Here is an 11,991-nt window from a genome sequence, read left to right as displayed (position 1 = left end):
GGGGGCTGACGCTGGCAACGAACTAATAATGCGTTCAATCTCTGTTGCTGTTACTCTTTCAAAGTCGTCTGCCAAGGGAGGTTTCTTTGCGCATAAGGGCAATTTATGTTTGAAACGTCGTGCAAGTCCTTGAGCAATTTTCTCAAGTGATTCCGATACTTCTTTAGTTGATAGACAGAATCGACATTCATGGGCGCCGGTATAACTTTACGAGATCTAAGAAATTTAAACAGGAAATTTTTATTGCAAAACTTCGAAAAATATGTGTAGTGCTTGGAATCATAACCCTCCTTAGCTTTTGAGACTGTTCGTTTAAATGTAGTAGCTATATAGGCATAATCAGCCCAATCAACAGGACTTTGGATGAATTAAAAGTTTCTTCCACGCTGCTTTTCTACGTATAAAATCTCGCTCGCAGTCAGAATTTCACCAGGGACAATATGATCCACCCTTAGTAGATTGCACAACAAACTGAGCTTTTTTTGATGACTGTTTTAGAATGGAACATAGGCTCATTGCTTTAATATCCCTCTCCATGCCCTCCTGTGCGTGTAAAGCTGATTTTAGTGCATTTTTTATGTTTTTCGTAATTAACAAAAGTGCGCACATTACTATCTAAACTAGTTAACGGGGTAAGCAGTTCAAAAATTATAGGAAGGTGACCACTGTTAGTTCCGGAGTCTACAGTCTTCCAGGAGGTGACAGACAAGCTAAAGGTAGCAAACGTAAGATCTAGGGCAGATCGCGACTGACCCCGTACGAAAGTATGTGCTCTCGAATTTAAGCAAGAGAACTGATTTGTTAAGACCCAATCCCACAAGTTTTTGCCGCAAGTGTCCGTTCGGAAAACACACGATACATGATGAGAATTGAAATCTCCCACCAGTATGATGTTCTTCTGACTGGGTGCAATAGAGGTATCCAGATAGCGGGTATCTTGCACTCCAGCGGGGAAGTACGTGTTAACAATAGAAAAAGGTATGCAACCAGGGAGTATTATATCCAGTGCTAAGATTTCAAAGTCTGGGGACATTGTCTGGTATGTTATAGTAGCTCTATGAAAGATTTTTGTTGAGACGAACGAAACTAAACCAGCGCCTCGAGATAGGCGATCCAATCGAAAACATAGGAAATTTTTTAGATGAGAAGCCTGACCAGCAACAAGGCAAGTTTCCTGTAATATAATAATATCTGGAGAATATTTATAAATAAGATATAAGAAATCTGTTGCAACGGAAAGTATGGAACGACAGTTCCATTGAATTACTGTTAAAGTTCCTATGGTGAATAAATCCGAGCAGTAGAAACTGCTTGGTCTAAAACGCTCTCTTTTAAGAAGTCCTTATTAATAGGAATCTCTCTATCGTACTTTTTTGCCTTGGACTTGGTGGGAGAGCTAGGTTTTTTCTCTGACGGTGAACTTGTTCGTTTAAGAGATCGGGGGTCCATATCTACATCTTGATTTTCCATCCCATTTGTGTCAGAAAGACAGATTTGGTCGATTTTCTCAGAAGTTGATGGCTTTGATGACTCGTTACTTGTGGATGTGTGCGCAGTCGATATTTCAATTGGTGGACTCCGCGGTAGATCCGACACCGGATCCTCAATATTGGCTTTATTAGTTAGCTGAAGCCACAGAGCTAGTTGTGAGGACAGCACCTGAACAAGGGAGTCGGTGAGATTTGTCATGATGCGCTCGAATGGTTTCTCCAGCGCCTTTTTTACGGAAGCTGCCACAGCCTCAGAGATTGAGTTTTCCATACACATCGTTTGACGGGCCGTTATACCCGCATACTCTTGAGTCCTACTCTGAATTTTTCCAATGGCCTCACGACGAGAGCATCGAAGTCTATCAATTATTTCAAGAATTTGAACTTCTTTTGACCTCGCAGGGCAATTAGGCTCATCTGCGAGATGGGGACCACTGCAAAGGGAGCAGGACTCATTTTGGTAAGAACAGTCATTTGAGTCATGGCCTTCTCCACAAATACGGCATCGTGTGTTGGATCTGCAGCCTTTTATGGAGTGCCCGAACCGCCAGCACTTTAGACACTGAAGGAGGCGAGGTGATAGCGGCTGAACTCGGTATATGAGTGGCCATGCCCTGATTTCCGATGGGCGGTTCATTGCAGAGAAAGTAGCAATGACTGTTTCAGTGGGCATGCGCTTATTATCAACGACACGGCTGCAACGATACACAGATATCACGCCTGCCGCTGAAAACATTTCCAAAATTTCTGCCGGACATAGACTTATGTCGACAGCGCGGACTGGGCCTTTGGTACACGCAAGGTGATGACAAATGAAACTGCTCGCCGGATGTGTCGCGAAAACATATCACGCTTCAGTAAATCTTGAACACAAGCCTGGTCTGACGAGCAGCAAAGAATCCCCCCTCGGCCGAACTTTCGAACCTCGGTGATTTATTGAAAATTGGCCGAGGCCATCCGGACTTCGGTTTGAATTACTTTGGAATTCTTCATGCAAATCACACCGCCATCACTCGGAACCAAAGCCACAGGTACGCTGCTTGTCCCACTGCGTAAGAAAAGCTCCACCGGCAAATCAGAGTTAGGAACAGAAGCTGACCAGGAGGAAGCCTCCTGGCCTGGCGATGAGAGTGACATTGCAAAGAAACAGGAAATTACTCTGGAAGGTTAGCAGATATTGAAAGAAAAGACCAAAGACAAGTACGTAAAAGACACAGATTAAAAGAAAACCGCCAGCTACTTGACCAGAACCAGTGTGTGGAAGCTCAGGAACCAGGCCACGTCAGCGCACGGCTGCACAACGCGCTTTGCGCTAGTAAAAATGTATTTCGCATCCCTTAACATACATCACCATACAGAAAGAAGTTTCCGAATATCGCTAGGAAGATAGTCACAAATTATCTAATCTGCGGTATTCTTACGCTGTCTCACAGAATTTTTAATTTTTAATTAAACACTATTTATTTTTTTATTCTACATTTAAATTATTACATCATTCGTAGATTGCAGGCCTCCACCTTCAAAGCAACATAGCAGTAACCGCTGGCTTCTTGAGGTTTCCTCCCTAGCTCAGCCCTAATATCTGAGGGGGAAAATGCGTGTTAGAAGAAAAAAATACACGAAAATGGTCCTAATTGGAGGAGAATGCTGCTGTGCCACTAAATGAGTTAAAAACCCGATGAATCGGTGAATCCTGAAATTCTTTACTGTGAGCTTAGGGCATTATTAATAATAATTCACTCATTGCCCATTTGAAAAACCGAACAGGAAATTTCAGTCTGTCGTATTTTGGGACGTTGTTTCTGTAGTTCTGTTGTCTGTCGTTCTGTAGTTTGACGTTCTGTTGTCTGTAGTGTGAGGTCCTGGGGTCGAAAGTTCTGTAGTTCTTAATCAATATCTCATAAAAAGTTGGCAGAGACCTCTTTAAGGCTATGTAAATTTTTTAGTACAAAAATAAGAAAAGAATATGTAAAAGATAAACCCTCCCCCGCTGGGGATTCGAACTTGCGACCTGACCATTCAGAGCCCAGCATCTTGCCACTTCACAACTTCACATGTCTATGAGTGTACATTTTGGCCAGGTCAATAGTAAGAATCTGTCTGCGTGGATGTTTACATTTGCATTTAAGAGCCAAGATCCGCTATCACTCCACCGCGTCAACTGCCGCATCTCCAGAAGAGCAAAAGTGTTGTTACCATTGACAGGTACACGGTGGAGTGCTAGAACATCGATTATGCTGTACGATATGCATATTAAATAAAAAAATTCAGAAATAGACAATGGTGACTGTTACGGTTGTTACTGCTAATTTCGACAGTTGTCTCTCGCTCTCTACACTTTTGAGCGTGCATATAATTCGTGTCTTCAATGCAAACTAGCTGCATGAAACATTCGTAGATGAGTGTTCATTCTGACAGCATACTGGCTTCTCACGGCAGCGCTGTACCTGAATAATGACACCCGAGCGAGACAGATTTTCACGCAACTTTGTAAAACAAACCAAAACTTCCTTTTCGCTTCGCAAAAGCTTATGCAATATTTCTGAGAAATTAACTAATGTGTCAGTGTAACGGCACATGCAAGTCCACAGGCCTGTGTTCCACATCTTACCAAATAAAACAAAATGGATACGCAGCCATTCCCGCAGGTGGTATGATTTTTATGAGGCAGGTATGGCGTTGCTGGTACAGTCTAGTAACGTTGGCTCGTACATAGTCGTCACGGCACAATTATAGCAATTGGCCACGTCGACTTTAATACCGGTGTCCGTGCTATCAGCACTGCCGGCTTCAGAGAAGCACGATTGAATACCGAGCAAGAGAAAAGTACAGGGTACACCGCCAGTGCGAAACTGACATACAATTTTTAAAGCGTCGCGGCGGAAAGCGCTTCTGCCGCGGCGTCAGAAATTATGTCGCTGCCAGAGAAAGTGGCTCGTTTTTAACGCCGCGACAGAAAATGTTTAGTCCCAACAGAGAGTTCCTGTTGCCACGTCAGAATCGCAGTTGCGACTTCATAAACTCTTGTTGCGACTTCCGACCTCTTGACCGTCGAGACCGAATGATTCTGTTGCGACGTCAGAATTGCTGTCGTAATGTCATAGTCGCTGTCATGATAGAAAGCTGTTGTTGTGACTACAGAACTCTTGTTGTCATGACAGAACATTTCTGTTGCGACTTCAGAACTCTTCGTCGTCGCGACAGAGTCTTTGTTGTGACGACAGAATTTCTGTCGTAACGTCAGAATCGCTGTCACGATAGAACGCTGTTCTCACGACTTCAGAACTCTTGTTGACACGACAGAACATTTCTGTTGCGACTTCAGAACTCTTGGCCTTATTCTGTTGCGACATCCGAATTTCTGTCGTAACGTCAGAAATGGCTGTCGCAACTACAGAAACGTCTGGAACTTCTGTCGTACAACAGAAATTTCTGCAGTTGCCACAGGAATTCCTGTTACCTTTTTCAACTGGGTAACTTTAACGTATTTCAATGCTTAGCATATGCAACGCAAACTTCTAACGCATGAATTGTATAGCTTACTGAGTAATATACAAATGTACGGCCCTGAAAATAACTATACGTTGGTTTAATTTTGGGGGTTACAAAGTCAAGCACACGAGATTTCAGAACGCAGCACGGGACGATAGACACTTACATGCAGTCAAATTGGTGCGCTTAAACATATAGCCAACGAATTATTCATTCAGCACGCATACTGTGTGTATATGTCGCCAGCGAGTCCCAAGAGACAGGCTGTAGTGAATGACACACTCATCTAAGTGCTAAAATGGCTCGTCACACTCATTGGAACCAAATCCTTCGTTTTAATTCGATTCCCGCAATGCGTACAGTGGGCATTTTTTTTTATTTTGTGTCACTTTGCAGACTAGAGAAGCAGTCAATGACAATTGCCTTCACCGCTGAATGCCTCGGAAGACTTTGCCCGTTGGATGACGGACAAGTGCGGTAATTCTTTGCTGCAATACCTGCATCAAACAGAGCTGCGAGCGTTTATTTGACACCTTCCGATTTTTTTTCATACGCCTTGCGTAAAGCCCACTGAATATTTTCTTCTCGTTTAAAAAATAACAATATCGCGAGCACCATACAAAACATCACACCAAGTATCCGCCGACGCTCGGTCGGCGGTGACCTTTGTGAATGACTGTACAGTGCGCTTAAGGAAACAAACTTGACGTCAGAACAGTACAACGTCTCTCGACCACGACAATAGAATTCTCGTAACAGCATCGGCGATCTGAAAGCCGCGGGGTGGTGATGTGTTCGACACACTACTCACGAATCTTCACCACACGTAAAACAAATCGTAAAACTGTGCAGCGACGCACTCAGCGAGTCAAACAATTCGACGTCGTGCAAAGTTTCACTACACATAGGGAAAGACCATAACGCTACGGCGATGCACCAGTTGAATATAATAAATAAAACAAACTTTCTACGCCTCGCTAATTCACACATTGTTCAGCGCAAAACATTCGTCAAGGTTAACGCACTGGCAACGAAGAGCGCACCGTGCATGACACGCGAACGTTACAAGCACGTACAGTACCTGGTAATGCTCGTACTATATGATTAGTCTATCGGTTTGCCCAGCCACGTAGAACAGCCGGTTATTCACCACACACTGAACACGTCGACGCTCATTCAGCCGGCGATCGTCAATCAGCGGAGCACGCAGGTCCGCTAGCAAGGCAATGAGCGTACAGACTTGGTGCTCAACGTGGCGAAGTGCGCGGTCATGTCCTTGAACCTTTGCGTGCCGGGCATCGGCGTATTCATAGCGTTGCAGCTGTTCGCCCAGTCTTCGCACTCCAAGTCGAAAAGAGACAAACCGAAGGGAATGTCCTCAAATTCTCTTCTGAGCTTGCAGTACTGGAATATCCGACATCATTATATGTGGTTACAGTTCAGACGCGAACAAATTACGGTGGTCATTATGCAACGTAAACGAGCCTCGCGTGCATTTTACACTCCTCCGTGTAAAAGACACGTTGTTAACTTTCCGTTCTACCCACTTGCCACTATCCGTACACGTAGCCTCATTTCATACATTGCGCCAGTTCTCACGTATGCATGCTGCAAGTGACAGGTATGGTGCGGGTGCCACACTGGCGCTCACCGCGGCGGGTTGTCGAAAAGTGCGTCATTTCAAACGCTCTCTGTATGGCGATCTAGTTGGCCCGCATAGCCACCCTGCAGGGGCCGGAGGGCGCTATGTGCTTCCTTTTGTTTAGTGAGGGTGCCTCGATGGGAGCGCGAGAAGCGGTACTGTCGAGGCAGCCTACTTCCCCTGTGTACGAACACCGGCCGCTAGGGATGAGACGAAAATGAGACGCCATTCCAAACGACAAAGAGCGTTGCCGATCTCAAACTTACGAACGTTCACATTGCTGATCTCGACCAGAAGCATGTCTAGTTAAACGCAGAACACGTGCACTTTGACATTTACACCTTTCGGACGCTGTTACGTACTTATTCGTTATTAGAAGACCTAAATCAATGTGCGCGGAGTCTTACCTCCCTCCGACCCCCCCATCAACAGTTATGTTCCAGTGTCAGCGAGGCTGTGTTCTAGCGCTGCTATCCACCATGGCAAGCTTCAACGCCAGCATCCCACCATACTTAACACTTTCAGAATATCAAAAATCACAAACACGTGCGACAAAAGCAAAGAAGGCGACAAAACAGTGCCCATCCGTTCTTTTTTCTTTCCTTGTCATTGTGTATGCACTTTTGCACAATCGGAACATGAAGCATGCTTACTTTTGAGTGTATAGTGCGCACTCTGAGCACTAAGCACAGTGCAGTGCTGAAAGCCTACTGAATTCCTTCCGGAATTTTGCGTATGAAACCCCAAAAAGAGAATGCCAGATAATCGAAAGCTCTGAAATTTTTTACCTTGCTGCTGACGGTTTCATTTGTATCAAATGTCGCAACCAGAGGCGGTCTGCCGCGGCTCGAGCTCTTCACCGTGCGCTGAATGAGCCTGAGGGTTTCGGGATTGGCGTAGATTCCCAGATGGTCATTGCAGAACTGGGGGGGGGGGGGCGAGAGAGAGAGAGAAGGAAGGGGTAAAATCAATGAAACGCTACGAGTCAAGCAAAGGCCCAACACATCGTTATATTCATTGTAACGAGACGAATGCAATACTCGCGATTGCAGGGGGTGGGCTCTGTAGCTTCCAGAAGAACTTTCGGTTCATTAGTAGATCACACGAGCTATATGACGTCGCGACGCAGCGGGTTCCCGTGATTCTGTGGCCATGTGTGCCAGTGGTAATACTGACCGGCATATTTTACTTTGTACGCCCTTTCAAGAATAATGCAAATGGCGCCACAGTTGGTCACACGCAGATTTTTATGCCGTACAGTCTCTTCCTGGGCTTCGACAGCTAGCAGTGTCGGAAAAAAAAAAGGAATGTCACGACGGACCTGGACCATAGCTTACATTCCATTAGGATTGCCGCTACAAGTGGAAAAAGTTTACTAGTATATTCCGTTTAGCTAAATGAAACGGTGTCCCATATATTGTATTTTTGTTGTTTATATACACATAACCCTAAGTATGTGAAACTGTGCTACACTAAAATAGTCATTAGCCGCGTGTACATGAATGCGACGGAAGCGCATCGCATAATTTTCAACCGCATCGCGCTTCATGCAAACGAGGCAATTCACTAGTAAGGCGTATCGCATCAAATTCGCCAAGCAGAGGTAGTATGAGAGGGAAAGTGCGCCTTTCTGCAACCCGTGTGAACAGAAGCGTATTATCGAATGACGAGAACACATTCGCCGCGGGTTGACAACCGGCGGCCAACAGGCGGCCAACCAACAGGTGGCGGTTGCGGCCTCATTGCGGGACATCAAAACAATGACGACAACTTACGGAGCAGGCCGCACACGATTTCGTTTCACTCGTGAGTGCATTACGCTCGTCGAAGCAATGTTTTCTTGTCAGTAATAAAGACATTACCATCCGCGAGTCACTTTACCCACTCCATTAGCTTAGCAATTAAGTGGCCTTTGCGGTGATAAAAGCTGAGTTTTAGCTACCCTGATACATCGTTGAAGCCATAGACGCCGACTACTGGGTGTGTGTGTGTGGGGGGGGGGGGGAGGCAAGAGGAGGGGAGTGCTCCGAGGCCCAATCCTCTCCACAGTTTTCCACGGGGTGGGGCAAAGCCCCCCTCCCCGAAAAACTCCGACCAAAGTGATGCCCAAGCATACCCCAACCCCTAAGGTGTCATTACCAGAGTTCTGTCACAAACGATCATTATTGGTTTCTTTTGAATTGCCTCTACTTCCTCACTTAAAATTTTATTGTGGCTAAAAGCTTACTGCTTTATAATGTAGGCACACAACCTACAGACGTGAAAGCCTCGGATTGTAATTTGAATATACGTGATACTATATTTACATTACGCGGAAGCTGAAAACAGAAACCATTTTTCCACCGTTTCTATCATTCATAGGGCGGGCATGGCGTTCGAAATTTGCGCGCGCCCGCTTCCTTGCAGCACCTTCAAATAGCGCTCGCCTCCGCGGTATCGTGGCCCGCCCAAGAGGCCGCGTTTCGACCAGAAGGCTCACCTTCGTGCATAGCGTTCGCCGCCAGCGTTTCCCGATTGCGGTCAGATAAGCTGCTGTTGCCGGTAGTGTGAGAAGCAGTCAGAGATATTCGAATGCTATCGCGTTCCACTCTTAAAAGCGAGATTTAAGAGTCCTCCAAATGTTTAATCCTTATTTTCGATTCATTTCTGGAGATCATGACAACAGGAGCACAAGTGCATCAGAAGTGCCAGCGGCGGTTAGCTCATGGATATTTTCTCATGTCAACATTTTAAAGCGAAAGCTTTGCTGGTTGCGAACTTGCGGTTTCGCCGTGGCGGTGCTCCGAGGAGGCACGTGGCGCCACAACGCGCGCCTCACCGCGGATATTTCTCTCTCTCTCTCTCTCGCTCCCTAGTCACTACTGCGCATGCGCCACTAGTAGCACCAAGCCACAGGTGATCCGTCACTGCGCAGCGCCGCGCTTGTCCGCCACCACCGTTTCATAGGACGTCACAGCGCGTTCCTCGTCGTTGCGCTTGCCTCCGCTCGCTTCGCCAGCTGCATGGCATGCCTGTTAACATGTCCGAGGATTGAAAAGGAGAGCTCACGTGTGCCGCAACCATAGTTGAGGAGGCTGTATGGGTGTCGACATTTCTGATAAGTAGGAGGAGCCCTGGAATCGACATCGGAACGAGATGAAGAGGAAACGAATCGCCCAGGAAACAGACGAACAGCGTGCTGAACGACTGGCTAAACGCCACCACATAGCTAGACAACCAGACTAACCTAGACTTACAATCAAGATTAACCAAGGCTAACCATGCTATGCCTTAGCTTTCACTGCGTACATCCTGGCATAGCCGAGCTTAGCCACTGCCAATTTTTTTATTGCGATATCGCATATATGGACGCTCCAGGCGCATTTTTGCCGTGGCCGTGATGATGTGCTGTATAAAACCTAAGGGCAATAACATCGTCACCGCGTGTCGTATGCTGTATGTGTGTGTGAAAGCGTGTGAGGGTGAGCCGACGGTGGTGGCTCAATCGAGCGCGCGCAAAGGAGGAAAGCGGGCAGGAAGCGCGTCGTCTTCCGTTGTGCGCAAGGCACGGGCGAAAGGGGAGTGGGGCTCGTTCTTCTCCGGTAGCAATTCCGTGTGGTGCGACCGCGCGCGACGTCGCGGACTCTACCTTGAAAGCGATCTTCGACGGGGACCGATTTTAGCGGCATCGCGGTGGGGGAGGAGGGCCGTTGCATTCTGGCGGCTGCTGCATATGGTGCGTTCGCGCGGACCCTATTTTGAAAGCGATCAGCAATGAAGACAGTGTATAGGCGTCTAGGCACACATAGGGCCGATACCTTCGTGTGCGCTATGTCCTCGCCGCCTAGTTTGCGTTGAAGCGAGAGGCAGTACGATCGCTTCTGCTGACATGCTTCGTAACCACAGCATTTTGAAAGCAAGCTTCCCCGGCGATCGAGTGAGATATGTTCGTGTTTGATTGTGCGCTCGTGACATCACGCTTGTTTTTTTGTTAGTAAGCGAATATTTACAAGCATATAAGGCCTATAAACCTGCTATCCTTAATTCGTATAGCAGTCTACTAATTTCCTATCGCAATGAATGCTTCGCCTTTGGGGTGAAAGAGCGACTTTAATAAAGAGAGGAGAGTAGCCAACAAAAAATTGTTTCTAATGTTATGGATAGCCTATGCTTAAAGAATGAATATGTTATGTTTGTTCACCTCGCTTCAAATTGCCTTGCGTGCTTTTATGTCCCTGAAGAAAAAAAAAAACCTGCTGACTTCAGTGACCCTTTCGGCCGCTTCTTTTGTCAACGGCATGTGAAAAACACGTAAATTATGCTTTGCAGTACTGCTTCCCTTCATAGTAAGCAATGCTAACGACTCATGAAAGAAAAACTATTCGAATAACCTAAAACCATTATTAGGGATAGAAACATTGCCAATCGGATGTAAAGCTTATATATATTATCGTGGATTATCGCCTGTATGTATACGATGTCTGACAATTGACGTCTGGCCTAAGGGACGGTTGTTCAGGTCGAATATTTCCTTGTACGAAAGTAATAGGCTGCACAGCTGTTCAGTCTCCGCAGGAGTGAGATTCGGGGCGATCATTTGCCTAATGTCGTTGTCAGTACATTTGGCAGACCGGAAAGGCTCACAGGAAGCGTCGACGGCAAAAGTGTCAACGCAACTCACTTTAAAGCAGTGATTGTAGCCAGGGTAATATCTCTAGGCAGAATTTGCTTAGCGAGCCCGAAATTCACCACAGGGAGGTACGTGCTATTGTTTGTCACCCTCAGTATTCTATGCGGAACAATAACGCTGTGGGTGAGAACGATGGTAGTTATGGGAGTGGAGATGTAATCACCATCTGGAACTGGCGCAGAAGGCGAAATTTCGATGTATGTCAAGACCTGTGGTGGAACGTGAACAAAATCAGTCGGTCTTAGGCGAATTTCGCGCGGAGGAACATCCAGTAGAGGCAGGTCAAGATGCACAGTACTTGAACAATCGATGAGCACTGAATGGGCGGAGAGGAAGTCTAGGCATAGGATGAGGTCATGGGGCATTGGTCAAGCACAGTGAAAAGGACGACAGTATGGCGGCCGGAAATGCTCACACGGGCAGCACACATTCCAACCACGATCACTGTGCTACCGTCGGCGATTCGCACGAACAGAGTAACGGCAGGCGTAACAATTTTCTTTAAATGGCAGCGTAGGCGGCTCATCATAATCGATATGTGTGCTCCAGTATCTATGAGGGCTGTGACAGCTGTGCCATCAACTTGGACGTCAAGCAGCTTATTTCTAGTAAACAGCGTCAAAGGAGGATTTTGCGGCGAATCCGACATCGCAGCACCACCTCGAGGTGCCGCATTGCCTAGTTTTCCTGCTGGGACG

The 11,991-nt window shown here is 46.5% G+C and overlaps 1 protein-coding gene across 1 annotated transcript in view; it reads right to left on the bottom strand.

Annotated features, from left to right (window-relative positions):
• Positions 1 to 5,222: 5,222 nt before the first annotated feature.
• LOC142574041 (uncharacterized) overlaps positions 5,223 to 11,991 on the bottom strand; it is a 42,505-nt gene continuing 35,736 nt past the window's right edge. Inside the window, exons 5-6 of the mRNA XM_075683219.1 lie at positions 7,413 to 7,547; positions 5,223 to 6,386 (exon numbers count right to left, since the gene is read on the bottom strand). Of these exons, the coding sequence (XP_075539334.1) occupies positions 6,198 to 6,386; positions 7,413 to 7,547 (324 nt within the window). The 3' untranslated portion in view covers positions 5,223 to 6,197. The remainder of the gene's footprint in view (positions 6,387 to 7,412; positions 7,548 to 11,991) is intronic.

Source organism: Dermacentor variabilis, chromosome 3 (genome assembly GCF_050947875.1).
Source record: "Dermacentor variabilis isolate Ectoservices chromosome 3, ASM5094787v1, whole genome shotgun sequence".
Taxonomy (NCBI): domain Eukaryota; kingdom Metazoa; phylum Arthropoda; class Arachnida; order Ixodida; family Ixodidae; genus Dermacentor; species Dermacentor variabilis.
The sequence above is the reverse complement of the archived record's forward strand: the minus strand, read 5'-3'. Positions and strand labels throughout refer to the sequence as shown.